This window comes from Pelmatolapia mariae, linkage group LG23 (genome assembly GCF_036321145.2).
Source record: "Pelmatolapia mariae isolate MD_Pm_ZW linkage group LG23, Pm_UMD_F_2, whole genome shotgun sequence".
NCBI lineage: Eukaryota > Metazoa > Chordata > Actinopteri > Cichliformes > Cichlidae > Pelmatolapia > Pelmatolapia mariae.
This window is the reverse complement of record NC_086246.1, coordinates 44,238,298-44,263,393: the sequence shown is the minus strand read 5'-3', so window position 1 is coordinate 44,263,393 and position 25,096 is coordinate 44,238,298. Positions and strand designations below refer to the sequence as shown.

General features: G+C 41.3%; 3 protein-coding genes across 11 annotated transcripts in view; all 3 read left to right on the top strand.

The window, feature by feature from the left end:
• Positions 1 to 4,781, top strand: part of suco (SUN domain containing ossification factor) — a 45,405-nt gene extending 40,624 nt beyond the window's left edge. For 3 of the 8 annotated variants that reach the window (XM_063467245.1, XM_063467240.1, XM_063467239.1), the window contains 4 exons: positions 151 to 242; positions 357 to 395; positions 866 to 975; positions 1,509 to 4,781. In XM_063467245.1, coding sequence (XP_063323315.1) covers positions 151 to 242; positions 357 to 395; positions 866 to 975; positions 1,509 to 2,081 — 814 coding nt within the window. In that variant the 3' untranslated portion in view covers positions 2,082 to 4,781. Of the gene's footprint in view, positions 1 to 150; positions 243 to 356; positions 396 to 865; positions 976 to 1,032; positions 1,089 to 1,508 lie in introns of all 8 variants that reach the window. The other 5 variants (XM_063467247.1, XM_063467242.1, XM_063467241.1 and 2 more) reach the window with 4 other exon arrangements.
• A 1,588-nt stretch (positions 4,782 to 6,369) lies between these two features.
• On the top strand, positions 6,370 to 12,173 carry mysm1 (Myb-like, SWIRM and MPN domains 1). The gene is made up of 20 exons (XM_063467248.1): positions 6,370 to 6,472; positions 6,644 to 6,716; positions 6,792 to 6,862; positions 7,228 to 7,302; positions 7,395 to 7,479; positions 7,626 to 7,724; positions 7,925 to 8,447; positions 8,527 to 8,761; positions 8,842 to 8,972; positions 9,064 to 9,167; positions 9,260 to 9,337; positions 9,426 to 9,508; positions 9,595 to 9,649; positions 10,314 to 10,364; positions 10,458 to 10,532; positions 10,633 to 10,821; positions 10,925 to 11,057; positions 11,290 to 11,395; positions 11,527 to 11,584; positions 11,699 to 12,173. Exons 1-20 carry the CDS (start codon positions 6,417 to 6,419, stop codon positions 11,993 to 11,995), a joined length of 2,577 nt encoding a protein of 858 aa, XP_063323318.1. The 5' UTR covers positions 6,370 to 6,416; the 3' UTR covers positions 11,996 to 12,173.
• Positions 12,174 to 13,166: 993 nt separating this feature from the next.
• oma1 (OMA1 zinc metallopeptidase) lies at positions 13,167 to 22,750 on the top strand. 2 transcript variants are annotated; one of them, XM_063466281.1, is made up of 8 exons: positions 13,167 to 13,336; positions 15,586 to 15,814; positions 16,002 to 16,175; positions 16,280 to 16,387; positions 17,823 to 17,951; positions 18,095 to 18,169; positions 18,692 to 18,841; positions 20,792 to 22,750. In XM_063466281.1, the coding sequence occupies exons 1-8, from the start codon at positions 13,257 to 13,259 to the stop codon at positions 21,134 to 21,136; spliced, it is 1,290 nt and encodes a 429-aa protein (XP_063322351.1). In that variant the 5' UTR covers positions 13,167 to 13,256; the 3' UTR covers positions 21,137 to 22,750. The 2 variants fall into 2 exon arrangements, with proteins under 2 accessions (XP_063322351.1, XP_063322350.1); XM_063466280.1 differs by having other exon boundaries at positions 13,226 to 13,850.
• Positions 22,751 to 25,096: the final 2,346 nt, after the last annotated feature.

Genomic DNA, 25,096 nt, shown 5'->3' with positions numbered 1-25,096 from the left:
TTGTTCAGTGTTTTCGTATTAGACTGAATACTGAAGCTGTTGTCTGTCAGTTGCCGTCATTCCCGTCTTGCTACTAACTGTAGAAAGATTGACAATCAAGGAATGAATGTGGCATCTTGTAAATGTCAATCATTTTTCCTCCCTCATCAGATGCTTCTCCTCTTACGATGACATGAGCCTGAAGCGCAGGGTGACCTGCCCGCTTGTTCGCTCCAAGTCGTTTCACCTGTCCTCTACAGAAGGTAAGAGGTCTTCTTCCTACGTGCCCATTCACTTTTCAAAAATCTCTCCTCCAACACACTTTTGTTTTACCCATATGTTTCCTCCCTTTGTTTTTCCAACTGAAACATAAGCAGCATTGAGATCTGACACTACAGTCACGCTGCAAACATCATGTAATCTTGCCTTTAGGCACTTTCAGGCTAACTGCTTTTGATCACTGCGTCTATTGCCACATATCTCTCCCCATCCAAACACTACTTAGCCTTGCTTCATTCTCTCCATCGCTCACTCTTTGTACCTTTTGCTGTTGCTTTTAAGAAATGTTGCCAGGTTTAGTGACTGATATCCCTCTTGTTGCCACTGCCTAAAGCAACACACGCCCACAGGGAAAGGCTGGTGCAAGCAATAAAAGTATCAGCTCTTGAAACCTTAAACTCCCTCTGCTGTTCATTACCCCCTAATGACGTGCATGCGTATGTGTGAGAGAGAGTTTGCCCTTGAGGGTGGGAGGCTGTCATTGCCAGCTTGCCACATGCAGGCATAAGGAGTGTAATAATAGAGCACAATGCTTTGCTGGCTCATGGTAGACATTTGCAAGTAGTATTCCTTAATAAAAACAACACCTGCTTTTCTATGATTTCAGCCTCGATTTTTGTGCTAAATCTTGTTTTAACAACAAGCTATTACTACAATATGGATTTATGCCTTTTCATCTTTAAAACTACTTGCAAGGTCGCTTCATGCTTATTACATGTACGTATTCCTGTTTCCCATTCCATCATTAACCTAGCCCCTTTCTCCCCTCCCCAGTAGGTCCAGATGACTTGTACATTGTAGAACCTCTAAGGTTTTCTCCAGAGAAAAAGGTACAGTGTCTGTTGGCTGTGATGGCCGTCGTATACAAGTACTGTGTTTTCTCGTCTCAATGAGTCTTTCTAATACGTCTGTTTTAGAAAAGGGAATTCCTTATTTTGTGGAGTAAATGAGATGAGGTATCAGCTGAGCAGTGAAAAGACTTGGCGAAATACCCATTAGCAACTTTTGTGTGTGTGTGTGTGTGTGTGTGTGTGTGTGCACTGCCAGCTTTATTCGCCTCAAGTTTTTAATATTTTTAGATAAGCAGATTGAGTAATATGTTTTTGTTTTCCTCATTTTTAAATTCCATCATTCCCTTTTGAACTTTCCCACCTTCCTCCGACACTGTTTGTGACTTAATGTTATTAGTTGTTTAGTTTTCTGCTGATCTTTCTTAAATAATTTCTCCATCTCTTATGTTTACCTTGCAGAAAAAACGCTGCAAGGCAAAGTCTTTGGACAAAGTTGAGACTCTGAAGGCATTCGATCCTTCTGCTCTCCTCACTAACGGGGATCCCAAGTTTAACGGCTTCCACCCGTGTCTCCCTGCGCCACCATCCTCAACACCCTCAACACGCCCCCTATCTCTTCCTCCTCCTCCACCTCCTCCTCCCTTGCCTCCTCCCCCTTCAACACCCCAGGAGGGCCCATTATTGTCCCGTCGCGCCTCTAAGGAGTTCCCCTCAGAGACTAGCAGCTGCAGCTCGTCCACCCATTCTGAGGAGTCGTACGCTAGCCGGCTCCCCCCTCCCTCTCCCGTCTTCCCCGCTGATGGCGTGTGCAACGGCCACGGCCTTTCTTTCCCCCTCAGCCAGCCGGTTGCTAAGTCCCGTCAGGAGAAGCGCTCAACGAAGCGGCGGAAGTCTCGACAGACCGAGCTGCAGTTCCCGCACATGCCAGTGGGCGGCGTTGGTTCTCTGCCCAGCCTGCAGCAGCTTATGAAGGGAAACAAGGAGATGAGTGTCGGGACCATCGGGGTGACAGCCGTCACCGGACATGTCTGAATCCTCACGCGTCACCTTTACACGATTATCTGCTCACACCTGTGCACACACTACACGGTAGCAGACATGACAGACAGAAGAGGTCTTACCACATCCCAAAGAACCACATTTCCCATGAGCACCCAGGCGCACCGTGGAACTGAATTGGCTATGGCAGCAGTAGCTCAACATCATTCAGTTCTTATTCACTCCTGTCAAAGACCCGTTTACGGTTATGTGCCTTTATATCTGTTCTAGACCTTCTAACTCTTAAAAATATGAAATGTAAACAGTTGTTGATGTGCACAAAAAGACACTGTGATAGGAAGTGAAACACCAGGAAGAGTCAAAACTTTCGAAGTGTGTTTGAGAGATTTTATTTTATTTTCATTTTTCTACTGGATAAGCACATTTACCCATGAAAGTGGAGCACCAGTGAATTCATTTCCCCACTCTGAGCACAGTGAGGAGAGGTGCTGGTCTCAACTCCGTGTTCCTTGAAAAGTATTAGGCTGCTCTTTGGGATGAAATATGTCATTATAAGAGGACTGTGGAGCATGACAAATGACTTCTCTTATCCTTATTTCCTCCTGTCTTTCATTGCCATCATTTAACCTTTTCCATCCTGCCTTAGTCTCTAAATGACTGCAGGTGTTTGTTTGGGACCAGTGGGTAAAACCGTCTCATTCTCGCCTTCTGTCTCTGTCAGTTTGTTCCAAACCAACCACGAGAGCTGAATGAAGAAAAGTCTACATGAATGTATTAGCCCTTTTCTTTTCTTTTTTTAAGTGTCTCATTTAACTTCATAAAACAAATACAGTAGCAGCAGTCCAGCTCCTGTAGAGCCTGCTCAGTTTGGGCTGGGCCCAAAAACGCTGTCACATTAGATTTTGTAACTGTGATAAAACAGCTCAGAGGCAAGAAGCTGTAGTATAATTGTTTCATTACTTTTATAGTTCTTTCATTTGTAACTGAGCCATGTTTCTCTTAGCATTGCTGGTTCAGCTTGTTTGAGTTGCTGTCAGAGCCAGTATGGGGCAAAGTGTTTCCTGTTAAGGGCACAATTTACTGTAGGGTAACCTTGGGTAACAGAGCTGAATGTTTACACACACGCACACCCTCTCGTGGACCTTGCAGATGGGTCTGACAGATCAGCTTTATTTATCTATTTATTTATTTAAATGAACAGAGAATTTTCTAACCTAGTTGCTGGTTTGCCAGTCTCCCAGTCTTGCAGCGTCACAGTGGCTCAATGCAAGTTTGTTACATAGAATTACTACTCAGTGGTACTGACACATACAGTCATGGTGGATGGCTCAAACACATTTGCTTTCTTTCGTTTTCTTACCTTATAACAACTTCTAATTGTACTTGGCTCAGCCTGAAATATCGGACAGTAATCGCATTTTATATCCAACAAAATAACAGTTAAAGGCTACATGTATGTTAGGAACACGCTGCTGCTTTTGTGTGTGTTCAGAGCTGCTGGAAAGTTGGAGATGCTTTTATTTAAAAAAAAAAAAAAAGAGGCTATAATATGACTGTAGTACTGTGCTGTCTTCTGTCTGCCTTTTCAGCATCTCTGCTGGATTAGCTAACTGATTTTATGTTACCCTGGCTGTTTTGTTAATGTATATTCAATATAACCATTCAGCAAAAACACTGCAGGCAGCTGCAGATTTGAAAGGAAGATATTTGTTTTTGTTTACTTTTAAAGAATAAATTTAGCTGGGGTTTTTTTATTCCCCCTTCTATTTATGCAATTTCATAGAGGTTCTGCATGGTTGGTGTTGGACGTCTTGACAGACAGAATTTTCTTCTAATGCTACCATCCCATATGAGTGTCATTACCTGTTCTGACCAGCTTCTACTGCTCTTCTTTCCTTACATATCTTTATCCAGAAATGTCACCTCTGACCCCCTGTGCACGACTTCTGTCTGTGACTGTGAAGAAAACTTTAAATATGCCTGCTTTGATTAACCACTCTACCATGTTCCTATTGGCTTCAAATGCTTTTTCATTCTGCTTGCCTGCTTTTCTGTCTAGCTTTTTTTTTTTTTCTTGTGCATTCTTACTGTGGCCGTACACTCCTTTTAAGTCTTTTATTTGCTTGTCATCGCTCTTTGATGTCACGTGTTTGCCCCACATCGAATGACAACGGTCGTTTGTGAGGAAGAAATGAATTGTTGCTGAATAAAAGGGAACGCAGTAAAGATTAATCCAATTCAGAACACTATTAATGTGATTACTTATGTTCCAAGAGCCGAGCAAATCCAGAGGGTGTTTTTTTGTTTGTTTTTTAAATCCCTGTTTGAATGTGTAATATGTTTGTGTGTAAACCTGTACGCATGCGAGATTTTTTTTTTTTTTTTTTTTCTTGTCTCGTGTGTGTGCGTGCGTGTGTCTGTGTTATGAAAAAGACTACTTTAAATCGATTTAAACACATAACACAGCAAACAACAAGAAAGCACTTGGAGAGAAATTCTAAATGGTCAGTGTGCACTTTGTATGACTCCTTATGCCTTTTTGTTTTTCTACCCTTTATGTCAAGTGCTACCTTCTCTCTATCCCTCTCTCTCGCCCTCTCTTTGTCTCTGTGAGTACGCTGAAGAGCTGCACAGTATTTTTGAGCAGGAGTGAGTTACTACAAAAAACTGTAGTGCCATTAGAAACTGTGAATTCTTTCTAAATAAAATGTTTTTGTTTCTTTTTGTCTTTCATTTGGAGTTGTTTCATGTCAGATTTTAGCAAAATTGCTATTTCACTTCTGTTGTCCCTAGGCAGGAAACATTTAATAAAGAAAAGTAGTGATAGCAGTATACAGATTTGGGTATACACATACTTCATTCATAGACCCCATCCTCAGAGTCTCAAAAGTAATCGGACAGTTGGCTTAAAAAGCAATTAATAGCCATGTGACACCTGTTGCTTTGTTCTTTTATGATGAAATGAGTATCAGGAGCGACCACATCAATGATCTGGTGCGTTCTTAAAAAGAATGAATACGCTGTCCAGCTTAGCAACACCAAGAAAAACCCTCCACAATATCTAACCAAATCGGTAACACCCTCAAAGAGAACGGCATATCTTCAAAATCTACAATTAAAAGATGCTTTCATAAATGCAAATAAAAAGGTGTAAACCACTGGTTACAGAGCAAAATGTGGCAAAGGTAAGGAGCACCACATGACACAAAGTGCTACTTTGTGTCACAAAGGATACTGCATCATCTGGGATACTGCATCATCTGTCAAACATGGTGGGGTCAGTGCTGTGGCATGGGTGTGTATAGCTGCCATAGTAAATGGATCATTAGTTTACTGATGTGAGTGCTGACAAAAGTAGCACGGGGCTATACTGTCTCCTTAGATCCAGCAAAATTATGCAAAACCAATCAGACAGAGCTTTATAGTGCTAATGGATAATAACCCAAAACAGTCTCAAGGCAAAGAAATGGCATAGTCCAAGTCAGTGAAGATCCATGAAGAAGAAGCAACTAAAGGTAAAAGTCTAGCAGAGTATCTCAAGGGAAGGGAAACAGAATTCGGTCATATCAAAATGCTGTAGATATCACCAAAAGTGGATATGCTGTATCTGAAAGGATTCTAAACCTCTGGTAGACAATGAATGTAAGTTTTAAAAGGAATCCTCATATTTAAAGCTGTTTGTTTCTTCAATGACTTTGAACCCTCCCCGGGCTTTTATGCCTACTCATTCCTATGAATTTCTAGGGAATCACTATCCATCTTTATTAAGTTGGGGGAAGAAATATATCAATAAAATATATAATATTACATATGTAATAGCAGTATATGTTTTAATTTGATGAATTAGAAGTGTAATAAAACAACATTAAAGTGCACATCTTATGCTCATCATTATTTATTTACTTATTTATCTTGCGGTTGGCATCACAATGATTCGCGGTCTAAAATGAACCATTTTTACCTCTTCTCACTGCAGGAACAGCTTCCCTTTAAGGCTGAATTGCTGCCGCTATTAAACAGAAGATTTAAGGGTGGGTAGTTGGGGCTGTTGTGCTCATGATATCCTCTAATATGTCTCTTTGACATCATATAGATCCAAGAGAAAAATAAGAGCAATTAGAGAACTCTGAAGCCTGAACTTTAGGATAAAAAGTTTTTTTTTTATAAGCGTCCAAAATAAATAATAATTTTTAAAAAAGCATAATAAACCCACTTTAAGGTTAATTTAAACCAGAAGGAGGCAGTAAAGCAACATTAAACGTATTAAACGACATCCAGCCACACGGTGTCGCTGTGAGTCACACGGGCCTCTGTTCTCCTCCAGCGCCTTCTCTGTTTTCTCTCTGCTGTTTACGTTTATCGAGTAACATGGAGGACGAGGTGGATGTTGACATCGAAGGAGATGACTTTGATAACAATATTGGGTAATGGCGCCTGCTTATTTGGATTAATTGATGGCTGTGCTGTTTGGTGGGCTTCTGTGCTGTGGTCTACGCAAGTTAGCAGTGACCCGGATGTTAGCTCAGGATAACAGCAGCTGGGATTAGCTCTGGAGGCGTCTGCTCTGATCACAGCTTCTTTCCTCGCTGTTTTAGGGAGATGGACGGAGGAGGTTTGGTGCAGGAGCAGTTCATGCAGCCTACAGGGAAGAGCAGCGCCTGGATACTGGTATGACTTCGTCAAGTTCAGTTGTTTTTCTGGCTGTGGGTGCTCGTGCTGACTCTCCGTCTCTCATTTGTACAGCCCTGGGAGCTGGACAGCTCCATCAGCCCGGAGAACAGAGAGGTGATAGAGAGGATGTTGCTAGAGGAACAGTATCCTTTTACTGCCCTTAAACGCACTGCATAGTGATGCAGTGAGGTTAACTACAGGAATCACAGGACGTAGCAGGGAGTGCTTCGGATTACCTAATAACTGCCCCATGCTGTGGCTAATGTAAACATACAGACAGATGACAAATTAAAAGAAAAAAAAAAAGTAACGCTTGACCTTAAAGTAAATTGAATTATAGCGAGGGACTGTGTTATATTCACGTGTCCTGTTAGTGCAGGAGTAACCCAAAACATCTCAACATAGTTTCAACCAGTAGCTGAAGCTCCTTATATTGTGTTGATTACATAGTTTAAATACTAGTTTTGTTCCTGGTTATGAAATCAGTTGTCCTCAACTATAATTGAAGATATTACCTGACAGGTAAGGAGATTCCCGACCACATTTGGCACAGTGATCCTCACAAAAAAACCAAAGTGAAAAAGTGAGTAATTTCTTCCATCAGCCTTCGCTATGAGCGCAGTACACTGATTCCTCATTTCCTTGGTATTCATGAACTTGTCTGTGTGTGGACAGGTCTCCGGCCAAGAACATAGCTTCGTCTGGTGGTTCATCCTCTCGATGGTCCCAACAGGAGAAAGAACTGTTTGAGGAAGGCCTGGTATGCTTCCACTGCAAGTTAACTTTTGTGTCTGAAATGTAATTTCTGTTTGGGAAGGTCAGCCTTTAATGGATTTAATAATTGTTTTAAGTGAGTCAGATTGTGTGTATTGTCCAAATTGTTAAGTTAGGTGTGTTGTTCTACAGGCTCGGTTTGGTCGAAGGTGGACTAAGATTGCTAAGCTTATGGAAAGCCGTACCGTTCTTCAGGTTAAGAGTTACGCCAGGCAGTATTTTAAACATAAGGTAAGACAGTCCACCTGGATTATACTAACAGCACAAGACAGGTTTCTGTTATGTAAGCTTAGTTGTAGTCATCTGCAGATATAAACCTGCAATTTAGTCAAACTACATACGCTCTTATTCAACCAGAAGGAGTCCTTAGCAATGGTATGTTGGAAAATAAAAATCAAGAATAAACAAACTTTTGTATACACATTTTTCAGGCAAAATCAGATCCTGGTCCTGCGGCTCCCTCTGTAGCTCCCATAATACACCTACAACCTCCTCAGCCCACCTCCAGTCAAGTGTCTACTCTTGCCAACGCTGTCCGCATAGAGAAGCTTTCTGACGATGAGGATGAGGATGTAGACATCACTGACGACTTGAGTGATGATGAAGAAGGCAATAAACCACAGGCAGTCCTCAGCAGTGATTTCTGTGGGCCTGAGGAGAAAACAGATTCTGGGAGTCAAAGCCCCACAGAAGAACATGTAAGTTTGAGTGGGGTAGAGAGCATCCATGAGACGAAGGAGAAACCCAGCCACAGTTCTCTTTCTCCGCAAAGTCTTCAACCCTCATCTTTCCCTGGTTGCTCAGAAGATCCTGGAGTAACAGAGCGAGATGAAAAGGTCAACAAGACAGCATCGGTATTTCCACAAAGCTGTCAGACATCACCTCATACAGACTCAAAGCAGATGTTCTCAGCAGGCATTGCTCCACTGGAAGAAGCTTACAGTGATGGAATGGGTACTTCACACTTACTGTGCTTTGTGTATTTACCTCACTGTCATAGGAAAAATTAATAACACACATTTTGATGTCCTAGATTCTTCAGACAAGATTGAGAAGAATCTAAATGATAGACCATACAATGACCAGGAGGAGGAGGAGAATGAAGATGATGACGAGGAGGAGCTAAAGGCCCCTGAACAAGAAATAGAGATGGACACAGAGACCATTACCGAGGATGAGAAGCAGGCTATCCCAGAGTTCTTTGAGGGGCGACCATCAAAAACCCCTGACAGATATCTGAAGATTAGAAACTATATCCTGGATCAATGGTAAACTAGGCATACATGTTCGATAACTTTGTTTACACAACTTTGCACAGAAAGTGGTTATTACTATTTTTGTCCACTAGGCTGAAGAGCAAGCCTAAGTACTTAAACAAGACATCGGTCCGCCCTGGTCTAAAGAACTGTGGAGATGTCAACTGCATTGGGAGAATACACACCTATCTGGAACTCGTTGGAGCAATCAACTTCAACTGCGGTAAGTCTGTGTCTCTGAGTCTTTTGAGTCTTCTGATGTGTGAATTTTTAATCTTCTTTTTGATGTTAAAGCTCTGACTTCCTTTTTGTAGAGCAAGCTGTGTACAATCGTCCAAAGGTGATGGACCGCTCCAAGCATAAGGAAGGCAAAGATGTACTGGAGGCCTATCAGCTCGCCCAGAGGCTGCAGAGCATGGTCGGTACCCATAAAGCAATAGACTCTGACACTGGAAGCATTTAAATTTTAAGCATGCCAGAACTTGACTTGTAACTTCTGACTGGTTGTAGCGAACCAGGAAGCGGCGTGTGCGGGACATTTGGGGGAACTGGTGTGATGCTAAAGACTTGGAGGGACAGACATATGAGGTATGGACACTGCACAACAACTTTTAATCAAATTACGATTTACATTCTTACTAATATGTTTACTGATTCTGTGTTTTTTCTTTATCAGCATCTAAGTGCAGAAGAGTTAGCTCTGCGGAGAGAGGAGATGAAGAAGCAGCCTAAACCTTACAAGATGTCCAGATACCGAGGGTGAGCACAGTGGACTGATGCAACATGTACCAAATTATAAACACAAGGAGTTTTATGATGTGGATGTTTATAACTCTATCCACCAGCTCTTTTGACCCCTTCCAGCTGATTCCCTGCAGATCTTTTGAAGAGGATATAAAGGTCAGTGATCATTCTTATCAACATTTTTCACCGATACACTGAATAACCACACCACTTTAAAAAAAAAAAACAAACGGAAAAATCCTGGATGCGTCTGTAATTGGCGTGGCCTCCATTGATCAGGCTTGTTCTGTTGCATCTTCCAGATACAGAATGGATACTAGACTATTTGTCATGTTTCTTGAGAAATTCTTCAGGAGATTTTTCAGTGTAATTAGTCCAGCTGGGGTAGACTAATGAGGGAGAGCCATTTTCATGGGGGTGGGGAATGCTTAATCTGCAGTTAATGGGTGGTACATGTCAAAATTACATCCACATGAATACCACCACAGGACTTCTAATGGTGCCTTTGCTCCAATTGAAAGCACACATCCCAGGTTAGGTGGGCAAAGCTAAATTCAGTGTGATGTCAGTGTGTCTGTTGTTGGCCCTGTGAGGGACTGGCAGACTCTCCAGGGTGCCCATTGCCTCTTACCCTATGTCAGCTGTAATATACTTCAGCCCAGCCTATGTTGGATAAGGAGTTAAGAAAATAGTAGGTGACTGGATTATTAGATATACCTTATATTATATTTTCTTCATTTTTTTGTTGCATAAACTAAGAGGATCCTTTCTCCAAAGTAGTCATCAATTATTCTAAGCTGTTCTTTACTGATCACCCTAGGAACCATTCCAGGTTATAGTCTGTGCTGAGACTCTTCTCATCATGGATATGGTATGTTATACACACAGTCACAAGCTGATTAGTTTTTTTCATATATGTACAACAGATTTTACCTATATTAACAGATAACTTTTCTGTAATCAGCATGCACATGTGTCAAGGGGGGAAGTCATTGGTCTGCTAGGTGGAACGTTTAATGAAGAAGCAAAAGTATTGAAGGTAGGTCAAGAAGTCTGAACCAATGTGACAAACAGGATAAAACTTTTAATCACATTATATTCAGAAAACTATATTTTGTGATTAATAAATCTGTGTTTAGATCTGTGCAGCAGAGCCATGTAACAGTGTGAGCACAGGTCTGCAGTGTGAGATGGATCCGGTGTCTCAGACACAGGCCTGTGATGTGCTGTCATCCCTGGGATTCAGTGTAGTGGGCTGGTACCACTCGCATCCCTCCTTCCACCCTAACCCTTCACTGCGAGACATAAACACGCAGCACCAATTCCAGGTAAAACTGACTGAATGAAATAAGTTTGCACATGACTTACTTGTGAACTTCTGGTTTTATTTTCACTTCTGGTATTATTATTTATTTATTTTTAATCTTTCAGAGTTATTTTTCACGTGGTGGAGCCCCGTTTATTGGGATGATAGTGAGCCCATATGACCCAGCTAATGCCTCCCCCCACTCCCAGACTACCTGCTTATTGGTAAAAGAGAACCAGGAGCCTTCGGGCCCCCAGAGTAAGTCTAACACACACACACACACACACACACACACACACACACACACACACACACACACACACACACACACACACACACACACACACACACACACACACAACTCAAACTTCAAAACAGTTAAGATCAAGAGGCTTTGAAATCAAGCTGACAATGTAGGTCAGTGATTTTTGTGTACGCAGTAACACACTTTATCCTCTGGCTCAGTCTCTCAGCCTCTGTTCCTCCCCAGAGCTGCCATACAGATTCGACTTCCTGTCATCACAAGACATCCCCGACTGGGAGCAGACGATGAGGAGGGCTCAGTGGATCATCCACAAATATGCTCAAGCACCAGGGTGAGTGAGACACAAGACTGTATTGTCTAATCTTGAACTGATGCCCTAAAGCTGATCCTAAATTTTATTGAATGTTTCTTTTGGTGGTGTGTGTAAGCATTTTATTTTTCATTTTTGCTGTGGCTGGTCAGGAGTGTGCAGATGGACAGACTATTCCGGAGAGACTCCCATCTCACATGTTTGGAGAAGGTCAGTTCGACCATCAGTCCTCCCAGTTTGCAAATTTCAGTGACTATATGGACTGACTTTGAGCTGCTTTTACTGTTTTAATGTCTGACTAACTACACAACCTTCATCATGTAGATGCTGGCATCACTGGCGAGGTACTTGGAACCCCTGCCAGACGAGGTGGGAGACTCCTTTCTCACCCAGATCCAGGCCCTTTTCAAATCTGACTTTATTTCCAAGCAGCAGTTGCCTGATTCTGGAGAAGGAGAACCTTTAAATATCTCATCCAAACTGGTGGACTCGGGTGAACTAACTTTTGATCAGCCGATCAGCCCAGAGGAAGAGAAGGACCAAGAAGAATCTGAGACTACTGGCAGCACCGTGTTGCATCTAGGCTCTGTATTGTCGACCGAACACGACTATTTACTGTGAATAACCATACAGCAGCATACTTAATAGTGAATGACACCTTTTGTGAATACATTGTGGCATTCATTACTGGGTGTGTGTGAGATAGAGAGTTTTTGCCAGTGAAGTTATCATGAACGTTTTTTCTCAGTTTAACAGATTTCTTTTTGACATCAAAATAAAAATCTATTTTTATATTTCAGGTCTTTTTTTTATGAGTGTTCAGTGCAACACATGAATATATATTTTAATGATTTAAGTTTTGTCATTTACTCCTCACTAAGGTTTACTGTCCAAGGGGACAGTACTATGTTTTTAGGGTTTTTAGAACATGTGGTGGCCAAGACATTCAAAGGGGCCTCTTGATAAATCAGAAAATCAGACATGCAGTAGTACGGTTAGGTTAACTGGTGATTCTAAACTAGTTGTATGTGTATGATGGACTGTCCAGGGTGTACACTGGCTCTCATGCTATGGCAGCTGGGATAGGATGTAGCCCCCACCTGTGACTCTAAGTTGGATTAGCAGAAGAAAATGGATGGATAGTTACACTAAAGTGTAAAAATACCCTTAAGTGAAAAACCTGCATTCCAGTTCCCATTTATGTCAAAATTAGCATCAAAATAAACTGAAAATACCAAAAGTGAAAGTGCTCATGATGCCAAAGTAATCCCATGAAACAGTCTAACATTGATTGATCAATCAGTGGTTTATTTCACTTTAATGTTGAACCCGGAGCTAATGTTAAAAATACTTTATATACACAACTGGTCAACATAATCAACGGTTTTCACACACTTGTGTTCATGTCTGAAGTTTGTCAGTTATTGAGATTGTGAGTTATGGCATTAATCTGGCACACGATTTGGGAACCTCTACAATAAAATAGGATAATTTATTAGTTGATGTGTGTTATTTTAACTGCAAAAAAAAAGTTAAATAGTAAAACATGAAAATAAATGTGCAAAGAGTACAAAGTAGAATATTTGCCTCCAAACTATGGTGGATTAAAAGCAGTAGCCTGGGTATGATTTGAAAAAAAAAAAAAAAGACACACACTTAACATGTAAATATATTCAGTTAACTTCCAGCACTATAATAATTTTTAGCTCGTTTATAATGTAACTTTGAGCTGTGTGTGCGGAACGTTCGTAACGGGGCTGTTTCTAGGTGGAATCATTTGGGAGGAGGGCGCGTCCCAGAAACTACAGTTAACGCTAGTTTGTAATTTTAAATCGCGTCCTTTCGGCTCACCGGGCATTAATGTGTTTCAGCTCAGCGTGTAATGGTGTTAAAAACCAACTTTTGGACTGGTGAAGGCATTTCAGAGTTCCGCGGCTTTCCCCCCCATAACCAAGTTTACGTGTACGTACCGTTCACTTCTAGCGATGACATTGACAGCTGAGAGCAGCTCCCCAGGTGTCACTACCGGATTTATTTTGACCTTTAGGATGAGATAACCGCGTTGCGTTGACTGTTTTTGGTCAGTCCTCGTATAAATTTAAAAAAAAATTGTAGCATTAAAAAAATTAAATTAAATCATGGCTCTACTTTGCGGAAGTCTTTTCAGGAGCAGTCATTTCAGTTTGCTTTCGTCGCATCTTATCGGGAACCTCCGGGTATGCAGACGAGCTGTTTACCCTCAGAGCAGTTGGCGAAATACCATACGCACATCTGTACGCTTGAGAGCTTCTTTGAGTGGACGGACAACGAGTTATCAGATTTACTCCAAAGCCACTGCTCCTCTTCCCTGCGGTCCTGTCCTGACCCCATGTGGACACTACTTCCACACTTCTGCCCGCCTGAGGGCCCTGCCTGCTCCCCTCATATGGATGATAATCAAACCTCTGCAAAAGATTATGGCTATAATACTGGGCAGGTAGGAAACACATAGGGTGTGCTGGAAGGTCCACAAGCTTTTGGATAGACACAGTTTTTGTAGTTTGTGCTTTGAACACCACCACAGTGGATTGTAAAAATTTAAGAGTTCAAATGCAGTCTTTGAGCTTTTATTTAAGGGGTTTCAGAAAAGAATTGCAATAAATATTTAGAAATTACAGGCATTTTTATACATGGCCCCCTCTTCTGAATAATAATTTTACGCAGTACCAATTATTTCCAATTTGGGGACAAGGAGGCAGGCCAATACACCACAGACTTTTTCATCACCAAGTAATCTCCAATGAACCTTACCCCACTAACTGCATGTCTTTAGACTGGGGTTAGGAGCTGGAGTACAGAGAGAAAGACCCAAATCATATGGTGGATTCAAACCCAGGAGCTTCTTGCTGTAAGGCAGTAGTGCTAACCACTGTGCTACCATGCTGGCTGATTGTGATGCTCCTTGGCTGTAGTCTCTGATAAAAGGCTGGCAGAATATTGTGAATCCAAGGAAGCTTGGATGAAAATCCTTCTTTGGCTGAGAGTATAGCCCTCTAGACCCCAGACTTGCTAGTTCTATCTGTGGCCACATCATCAGTAAACTCTAATTAGTAATTTTTTGGCAGCTATACCTGCCTGTGCCATAACACTGCCTCCACTATGTTTGACAGATCTCTGTAACCAGTGGTCTACACCTTTTTGAAAATCTGCTGTATTTCCACTTTTGAATGCATCTTTTAATTTTACACTTTAATGTCGTCTACCTATTTTTGTGCTTCTGACAATAAGGAACTTGGATAAAATTGGCTGTAAACAGCTAATGGAAGACTTTTGTTAAACAACTTGAATTAAAGTTGAAAGTTTACACTTCAAACATACCTTAATTTTTTAAATAATATTAAGTAAAGTGTGGTGGTGTACAGGGGCAAAATCACAACCAATGTGTCCCCCCCTAAAAAGTATAGACTGAAGTGGTTAATCAGTATTGACATTTCGGAGTATAAATACGACACTATAGTCTATAATGGTCTACAAATTCAAATAGATGTAACATTTTAAGTATGGAATGTAAATAAAAAGCAAGAATTTAATAAGGTGTGTCAATAGAAAAGCTCTTAATACAGATGATAAATCGAGCATCCTTTTTGCTTTAAGGCATAATATCATTTAACAACACTTAATGTTTAATTAAATAATGAACACGCTCCTAATTGTTTTATCAACTGTTTTAATTATTGGATTTAAATAAGAACAAATAAATTACTGTCTAAATTGTTTCCATGCTTTATGTTTTAATTAACTGGTACAAATTAATCCATGAAACAGAGTGACTGTGATGGTATCATTTAGCAGACATGGCATGGCATGTGAGGTTTCAGTATTTATTTAGTCTTATTTTGTCTCCCCCTTCCTGCCTCCAACAGAATAGAGAGCAGGCATTTTGTTTTTGGCCTTTGAGCAGTACTACAAAATTTACCTGCCGAATTTATGCATGTTTTGGCACTTTATTTGAGGTTAGGCTTCTCTGGAAAGAAAAGAGGTTATTGTTCTGCATTCTTACATTATTATGGGAAACTTTGGTTGCTAATCTTTCATCAGGCTTTTTCTCTGAGCAAACATGAAAGAAGCTTCAGATGATTAATTTAGTTCTAATTGTTGGAATAAGGTGTTAAATGTACTGCCTGAGCTACATAAGGATTTACAGCAGAACTAAAGCCCCTCTTTTTGTACAGGAGCATAAGGAAGTGGTGGGTGGCCTTACCAGACAACCGGCGGCAGCTGGTGCGCAAATATGCATGGCAGAAGCGCTGGCATCTAGCAGGGGGTGCAGGTGTTGCTATTATGATTGTAGCCCTCTTTCTCCTAACGCACCTTGACGAGTCCCCGCTGACAGGACGGACCCGCCTTCTTGTGTTCAGTAAAGAGAACTACATGGAGATGGCAGCTCTGACTTCAGATGCGGTGAGAGACGTTGTGTTGCATGTGACATTGTGAGAAAATCACAAATATCCATTCTACAAACATTTCTAAGAAGATTTATTGAGTCAACAAGCAAGAAGGTGAATAGTTAAATGGAACAAGATGGAAAAAAAATGTCATTTTTAATGAAATTCTTCCTTAAATATTTGTTGTCATCTCTGTGTTTCAGTACATGGAGGAGTATGCAGAGCTGCTTGTTCCAGTCACTGACCCTCGTCACCAGGTGGTGGAGCGGGTGGTGCAGCACCTGGCACAAAGGAACAAGGACATCCCTGAAGTGTCTGACATCAGCTGGACTGTCCATGTGGTGCAAAGTCCCAGCGTTAATGCCTTTGTACTACCGGTGAGTAAAGACAAGCTGAACACTGAAATTTTACTACTATAAGGTGCAATCTAGTGTTTGCACACCTACAAAGATTAAAAAGTTATTTCCCATTCTTTGTGTAGAATGGAAATGTCTTCATGTTTACTGGAATGCTGGAAGCCATTGCAGATGTTCACCAGCTCACTATTATACTGGGACACGAGATGGCTCATGCCTTACTGGGGCACGCTGTAAGTACATAACCCTCCACGGACTGTTTGCTGTTATAGCATCGTTTGTACTCCACATTATAAATTTACCTTAAGACTTGACCTTGAGAGTGTATAGGTTTATTTTTACAGATAATACAGGGTTTCTTTGGATTATTAAAAAGTCTTAAACTCTGAAACTGAATTCAAGAAAAATAAGACCTTAAAATATTTCATATTTCCCCAATATTTGGTGAAGGTATTAACTTTGGAAATGGTTTGTTTAAGCCTGGTATGTGTGGCAAAGAATATAATGTCAAGTACTGTGTTGTATGGATTGCTGCATTGTTGAAAATGGCTTGTGTATAAAAGCCTTAAAATAGTGCATAATTTTGACATTATTGGATCTTAATTTTTATTTCTTGAAGTCCTAAATGGGTCTTAAAAAGCATTTATTTTGATTGTTAAAATGATGTTGGAACTATTTATTATAAGTGGAGTTATACAATAGGCAAAAAATTATGCCTGCCACTGGTATTATTAACAGAAACAAATTCCTTGATTGTATGTTTTCTCTCATGCATTGAGTGCATACTCTTCCATAACAGACAAGCACTCAGTTGAATGCAGCAAACCTCACACCTGTTTAGTTTCTGAGGCTGAAGTGCTGCAGTGCACAAAGACCTGTGCAGTAAGCTGACATCTAATAGGCTTAGCTGATCAGCAGCAGATGTTGCAGTGGATGAGGATGAGTCACTGAAAACACTTAAAGTGCAAATATTGCTCAAGAACAAACTTTAGTCATTTATTAGCCCTTGGCACAGTCTTGGAGGTTCTACACAGCACTGTAAAATATGCATGTGGACCCCCTACAGGTGCAGAATATACTGCATTATACACTGAGATCTCCTGACTATTCATCACTTCTGCTCTGTCTCGGAAGTATAATATCAGCTGAAGTGGCATCTGTTGCAGTCTTGTTGCATCAGCCGTTGATAAAAGACTCACTGACAATCACCTCCAAACAGTCACTAATCCTGCCGGTGCTATGATGACCAAAGTGACCTCAGGCACTGCTGTGCTTTATTAATTCTCCGCAGATGGCTGTCTTTTTTTTCTCTCCAGCTTTAAAGCCCATTCTTCTTGTTCTAAAAAAGTGTCTAATGAAGTTGTGGGTATTTCAAGACTTTAAACGTCCTCGGAGGAAATGCTTGAAGGAGATTTTAATTAGATGAAGGGAATGAGCATCGATGGGCTTGGTATTACCCAGTAGGTGTGCTCTATTGGATTGGCTGTTAAAACCTCTAAATCTGTTACAGCGTAAATGTTCCACTAAAATAGATGGGAACAATCAATATTTTTCAGCAGCCTCAATCACCTCCCCAAAACTTTTTACCTCTATTTTTCTGTTCTTATATTTTTCTCTTTTGTCCTTCTTTCTTCCTTTCCTTTTCCTTCGCCCTGACTGCCTCCACAGGCAGAACAGGCCAGTGTGTCTCATGTCCTGGAGCTCCTGTCTGTTGTTCTCTTGATAGCCATCTGGGCCATGTGTCCTCACGACAGCCTGTCAATGCTGGGACACTGGGTACAGGGCAAGCTTAGAGAGGTGAGGAATTAATATTCATTATCTGAAAATGTATATGAAGTATTAAAGTTACAGCAGTTTAAAAAATGACTGGAAGATAAAAATGTACAATAATCTTGTAGTTTTTACACACCTACACAGAAATCTGCTTTTTTCTTTTCTAGCTGCTGTTTCAACGCCCTTTCAGTCGGAAACTGGAGGCTGAGGCAGATCAAGTCGGATTGCAATTGGCTGCTAAGGTATCACTGTCACCAATTTGGTCACCATTTATCTGGCTCAAGCGGTGCCTTCTTTTGTGTTTTCATCTGTGTTTTTTTGTCGGTTGCATTCACTCTGATGATATTTTTAGGGTTAAAAACATGCAACCAGGCTAATGACTCGAGGAAAAGTGTTAAATCCAGCTTTTTGGAGCTTGAGATTGAAAGTCAGGATTTCTCAGCCATTTTCAGTCTCCTTTTCCCCCCTCATGTTATGGATTTGCAATAGCTACTCAATTGCTGGTGCAGGCATTTTTCAAGGTCAGTAGTACTTTTGGGGTTAAAAATTAAGGACTAATTTTAAAACCTTTTTGCTCTTTATAGGCTGTTCTTTATTTTAACCCTATTCAGTTTCCTCTAATGCGCCCCAATCATACAGTCTGTCCACAGAACACTAGGGGGCACTGTTGTCAAAGGAAACTAAAGTGAAGATTTTTATCTCAGCACAAAACAGTGGGATGCCACTTCGTGTGTGTGTTTCTGAGGTGTGTGTATTATTTACAGGCATGTGCCGATGTGCGAGCAGGACCTGTATTCTGGCAGCAGATGGAACTCAGAGACCAACTATCAGGAGAGCCCACCTTGCCTGAATGGCTGTCCACACACCCATCGCACAGGAACAGAGTCGCTCAGCTGGACCGTCTCATACCAGAGGTATAGACACATGCAGTATTTTTTCCTTAGATTGTTTCCCCCTAAACTGTTGTGTCGGTTCTTAGTTATATGTTTGTCCCAACTTTGAAGTGAAGAAATCTGTGAGGCCTGTGTGGGGACACAGCCCTACTCCTTTCTGTTTTTCAGGAGAAACAGTGTAGCTTTAGGAGCTGTTGGAAAGATTCTTAATGGAACTAATGAAGCGTCTGGAGAGATATAAATCCACCTGCAGACATGGAGAGGAGGGCAGAAAGGAAGGAGAAACGTGGGGTTTTAGGAAGACAGCAAAAACATTTTGCTGTGCCAGGGCCTGGATGTCTGCTTAGCTGAATGTCTTGAAGGATTTGAGCTGAGTGCCTGAAAGAAAACAGCCCCACATTAGCAGCTCACTGTTGGCAGTGTGACCAGCCAATCAATGGTATCTTAAGTCTATAAGGAAATCAACAACCAGTTAAGACAGCAGTTTCAGTCGAAACTGTCAGCATCCACAGTCCTCACAACTTTTTCTGTGCGTGTAAGTGTTAGCAGAAAGGTGGATTAATAATCTATGTATTATACAGCAGTGAGGTTAACCTTGACTGTTATTTGGACTTTTGGAGCACTGTCAGATGCTCCAAGCACAAAGACGAACAGATGGGTAAACCACTAATTGTCCATCAGGTGCCTGTGTCGTTGAATTTGTGCATGTTCTGTGTATGTGCTCGTGCACCCGGTCGTATCCCTGTGAGGTAGATTGACCTCTAGCAGCAGTTGTTGTCGAGGCCAGGCTGTAGCCACAGGCAGTGAAGTGATGAAGACTGTTGTTTGGGGATTAATTGCCCTGCTTTGTGTGTGTGTGGTGCTGAGAAGACTCGGTTTCTGGTACCTCCAATGCTTAACTGTTCGATCCAGCATAGCAGCATGTATGAGTCAGTTAACAGCCGAGCTCAGTCTGGTGAAAGCGATGCATAATGTGATGTTTTTAACCTTGCAAAGGGTGACAGCCTCAAGCTACTTAACCCGACTCTTGTGGGGGCACTCCACCTCCACGAGCGCGCTCATCATCCTTAAGCACAGCACATCAAGTCCACTGGTAACATAAGAGGGAGAGCCTGTTGAGTGGGAAGTACACGTATGTGCTCAGTCTTGTAGGTGATGCTAAGTGAGAGATTAATGACTTGGGATGTGCGTAGGTGTGTGAGACAGACGGAGAGAATATATTTATCGGCAGGGGTGTGATTGAAGTTTCCATTAGCTCTGTCACATACTGGAATATTTTTAACCATAACCGTTTTAGCCAAGCTAGTTACATGGCTCTTTCATGCTAATGTTGGCCTACAATAGCTGCTTCCATGTCTTTTATTCAGAGACACTTTATAATTTTCTGTTTCTCTATAAAACCATAGAATGTATATAAAAGATGGACGTGGCTTCCAAGTCAGTGCAGAAGTGCATCAAAACTGCATTCTTTAAAATGGCCAGCAGTGGGCAGTACATCTGTTTGTGAAAAGAAGTCTATGAGAAAATGATGCTACTCCTCAGTAAACACTTTCCTCATGAGTGTTTGGTCTTAATTGCTAGTTTTAAGACTGATTTAGCATAGCACGAGGTTCATTCAGTAAATTAAGATCCCATTAAGAGTAAAGTAGACATTAAAACAGGTATGCTTTAGGGCATAATTTAAAAGTCACTCAAGTCAGATCCTCCACTTGTCAGATTTGGAAAAACTAAGACAAAACTTTAGTCCAAATATGACTCTGCTGTAGCTTTTGACAAGCAGGAGGGCACATGACTGGTTGAAAGGTGTCAGATGGTAACTATAAATGTGACTTTGCATGAATTAAGTTTAACGTGCCTGCATGTAAGCTAGCATTTTAGTTTGTACATAGAGTTTTCACCAGCCCTGGTTAATCTTGTTTGGTTTTGCTTAAAGTGTTTGTGTGTCTGTCCTTTTGCTTTATATCTGTTCAGGCTCTGGAGCTGAGGGAAAGATGCGTCTGTCCTGCTCTGCCTGCTACTGATCCTCGTGATGTTTTCTCCAAGAGCGTCCGTGTGTTGCTGGAAAACACCAGGGAGCAGAGGAGTGAAGGGCCAGAGAGGGGAGACAAACCTCTGTTGACCCGCAGCCCCACCTCAGTCCCCACAAGACTGCCTGCAGCATTCCTTGCCCAAACTGCACTTCCTTCTTCCCCAGATGCAGATCATTTAAGCAAAGGCCCGGTCCCAGCTGCAGTTCCAGAGAGAGTTATGGCAGCCCATGCCACTGCTACTGCTGCAGAGGAGGGATCCCAGCACGTATTGCAGAGCACCAGCTGACAGGGGTGTTAAATCATCACCAACTTCCTTGAATAAACTTGACTGACTATAGTGGAGTATGAACTGCAGCTAGAAACCTTTCTCTTATTGTCTATTAAATTGAAAAAAATGCACCTGAGTGCGTAGGTGCTAAAAGGGTTAAATTCTCACCCACCATTGCAGAGACTGCAGATACCACCACAATCGAGGGTGGAGCTGGCGGTTGTTTTACAAAGGAAGTGACTGCAGGTCATTATATAAATCAGTAGAAAATTGAGGTAAAAGGCTGACAATGATAAATCAAGAATTTTATCCATGCCTAATGACTACAAAGATACCACATTAATGAGATAACCTTGAATAGGAAAATACTGAATTAATTAGCTTCCATACATTGCCAGATTAATATGTGCATTATTCATTGACACACGGCAACAGACGAGAGTAAGCACTTACGTGTGCTTGTTGGAGGCAGCGTCCATGGCATCCAGAGGACATCTACATTCTCATTATGACTACTGCATTCTCATGCCACACGCACAGCACTTTATCTGTTTTCTAGCCCGGGGGACTTAATGGTGTAAATTTATGCTGGGTTGTTTGCAGGTTTTAAAACACAGCGCTCTGCACGGGAATGCCAATATCAGCCGTCAAGCTTTGAGAAATCTTTCATGGGATTTTGTAAAATCTTATTTAACAAGGCAAGTTGACTGAGAAAACATTCATATTTACAACAACAGCCTGCAGGAGAAGTCATACTGTGAAGAGGGGAGGGCAGTTATGGTTCAAATCTTGGTAATGTTTTATGTGTGTGTGCGCGCGGAGACGAAATGGTACGCTTGGTTACACTGTAAAATCAAAAATGATACTACTATGTTTTTTTTGGGTGGGGAGGTAAATTATTTTATTTGTGTCACGCTTTTTAGGCACCGAACCTGAACTAGCCTCCAAAAACAACAGTTGGGAGTCTTACACCTGCTGTGGAGGCTTTCTCTTACAGGACAAAACGCAGGGTAGGTCAATATTAGGGTCGGTTTCTCCTTTAGAATAAGTGGTCAGTCCATAACAAGCCAATGAAAAGCACATATTGGTTTTTGCACATTCATAACTCAGCGGATATGTATTCTGTTTGCAGGTGGCTAGCAAATAAAATTCAAACTTGGATATCTCTTTTTTCTGCTTTATTCTAAAATCTATAAATTGACATCGATCAAAGGGGCGCATACAGCAACACAAACAAATGTAATATGGATGTGCGTAAAATTATCAGCCTGTGTGACATTACGTAAGGGAACATCAAACGCCTCGCAACGTCACACCAACCAATTAGATTCTGGGGTGAAAGATGAGTTTCTTTTGAAGTGTTCGTATGTGCGTGTGGCGGCAGCGGTTTACTTATTGATGCTTGGCTCCTGGGGAATATCCTTGTTGTCTGTTCACAGCTGATCAGAGAGATGTAAAGTTTTGAAATCTCATTGACCACATTATGCAAAGCCAGTTGTAATCAAATGAAAGCTACTAGAATATCCATCAGTCAGCCTCATTGCAGCTCTTTTGTAATGTCTGCCAACTGCTACAAGTTGTAGCTTCTTGAATACGAGATCAATTTTGTGTAAATTATGTGTATTAAACAGCTTTGGAGTATGGGCCTTTTCACTATCTGCTGCTGAACACAAGTTGTCTCTTTTGGCAATTTTGACCTTTTTATGGACTTTTGGATACACAGGTCCCATTCATTATAATGTAGATAATCTATTTCAGGGTCATATTGTTGCATGCACACTGTGGCAGCTGGATGCAGCTTCCTCCCCACTCGCAGAGAAATTGGAACATGAGCAGGCAACAGATGACACACTCACACCCAGAGGTAATTGTAATGAGCGTGATACAATACACACACTGCGCTGAGTAATTGTAGCCTACTGCTGGAGTCTAAACAATACTTCGACAGAGGGCTTAATCAAGGAAAACAAAGAGACAGCAGTCAGATGGATTGAAAGGACAGAAATAGAAAACAAACTGGAACCATGGGGATTGACAGGAGAAAAGAAAAGATTTCATTTCAAGTGTGTGAAAGAGAGAATCTTTTGGGGTGATTTACATGCAAATCAGATGTTTAATTTTTAACATGCAGCACGAATCCTGCATGGGAAAGTCCTGTTCGATGTGGTTTCTCTGTTCGCATGCGCAGCCTTGAGCAGATAAGATCTTTTCCACAAACTAAGTTAAAAATCAAATGTCTACTTTATGTCTGTAAATTCACCTTAAGTCTCACATTGTTTTGAGTTTGTATAGTCTTCCACCCACTAGAGACATCAGACAGCTTCTGAGACCTCTGCAAACCGCTCACAGGTATTTTGAGGTATTGACATAAACACAGAACTGTTGAAAAGTAGAAGAAGGAGCAGTGAAGGCAGCACACCCACACCACAGAAAGCTGAATGCTTGATAAGTGGCAAACTAAAGATGCTGTTTTCCCAACAAAAACACTCCCAGAGAGAGTGAAGGCAGTGAAAGAGCAACGCAACACATCTGCTGTGTAGGTGGCTGAATGATGTCCCAGAATGCAGTCTGGCTAACCTTTGACCTCCCTGTGGAGTATTGCTCGAAGTGGCTCATCCACGGTTCCATTTCTTGGATCCGCCCCGACAAAGACAGACACACAAATGCAGCAGCTGGCTGTGATGTGCAGAGGGAATATGGTGATGGAAAAGCGTGTGTATGTGTGTCGCTGGTGTAAAAGTTGCTGCGTCCTTCCGCTGCACATTAATTATACATGTGGCATGTGGGTGTCTGATTGAAATGAATATTTTACTGCTTTTAATCACTGCCATTGCCAGAGTGATGGAGCATCTGGATGTGTTACCTGGGTAATTAAAGATGCTGTCTCAAACATGCACACATTCAAGTCTCAGAGGTTGTGTCTGCAGTATGAGACAGAAGCACCCCAGAGGCTTACTAATGAGTCAAAATTAGATTTGGAATGTTTTACAGCAATGAGGCTCATAGAAAAGTAAAGACTGCTTTTTTTTTTTTTTTTTAATTTTTGTTATTGTCGACATGAGCCAATAAAAAAAGTGCTAGACATACGTAATAAAAACAGAACGTGGCAGTTTTTAAATCACCTAAAACCTAAATTTGTTATTTGAAAATAGGGATTTTTTGTAATTTTTATGCTGCATATTTCCTGAGGACCCATTTATAGCTCGGGCTCTTAATGCAGAGCAATGCTGTTGTGTTCTATGCAGAATGCAGATTGCTGAAAAAAGCAAGGTCTTCCCTAAAAAAGACATTTTTGAGCTAGCAACACCATTAAGGCTGAAGCTGCACTGTTTAGCCTCTTAATGTCACAGACTTCACAGATCCTGGCTTTTTAAAACTCGATCTTTTTCTTAGCCTGGAGGATGCTGCCACAGGACAGTTTTCCCATTTCCATTCAGTGCATCTTCAATGACCTCTTATTTATTTTTATTTATTTATTATTAATGTTCAGTAAAGCTTAAAGTTGTCAGGAAGCTGTGTTCACCGACATAGGCTTTCAGAACTGTTCCTGAGCTCATGCAGTGACTTCCAGATTAGTTTGCTTGCTTTTCAGAATCTTCTGATGACATAATGTATCACGGATTATAAAATTCCCAGATTTGTTGCATTTTTATGCTAAAAACCATCATTCTTAATGTGTTCCCTGCAGTCTTTCACAGAGTGTCGAAAACCTCGCTATCTTTACTCATAGAAGGCTCCTTTTATACTCTCAAGACTCGAGTCTTGTTGCTGACTTGTTGCCAATTGACCTAATTGGTTGTGGGATGTTGATTTTCAAATGATTCTATTTTCTTTTTACTTTGTTTACCTAGTGTCCCAGGAGTTTTGGAAATGGGTTTGAATTGCTCAAGGCTTTTCCAACTCTCTTTTGGGTCGTGTGGCATGCAGAGCGTTGGGCTGAATGTAATCTTAGCAATAAGAGTAGCTATTTTAAAATGC

Excerpts from the sequence above, each read along its gene's own strand:
- mysm1 (XM_063467248.1), top strand. The coding sequence starts at position 6,417 with ATGGAGGACGAGGTGGATGTTGACATCGAAGGAGATGACTTTGATAAC. Across the intron at positions 6,717-6,791 it reads AGAGCAGCGCCTGGATACTG|CCCTGGGAGCTGGACAGCTC; the intron begins GTATGACTTCGT and ends TCATTTGTACAG. Across the intron at positions 11,585-11,698 it reads ATCTCACATGTTTGGAGAAG|ATGCTGGCATCACTGGCGAG; the intron begins GTCAGTTCGACC and ends TTCATCATGTAG.
- oma1 (XM_063466280.1), top strand. The coding sequence starts at position 13,513 with ATGGCTCTACTTTGCGGAAGTCTTTTCAGGAGCAGTCATTTCAGTTTG. Across the intron at positions 15,815-16,001 it reads CAGCTCTGACTTCAGATGCG|TACATGGAGGAGTATGCAGA; the intron begins GTGAGAGACGTT and ends TCTGTGTTTCAG. Across the intron at positions 18,170-18,691 it reads GATTGCAATTGGCTGCTAAG|GCATGTGCCGATGTGCGAGC; the intron begins GTATCACTGTCA and ends TATTATTTACAG.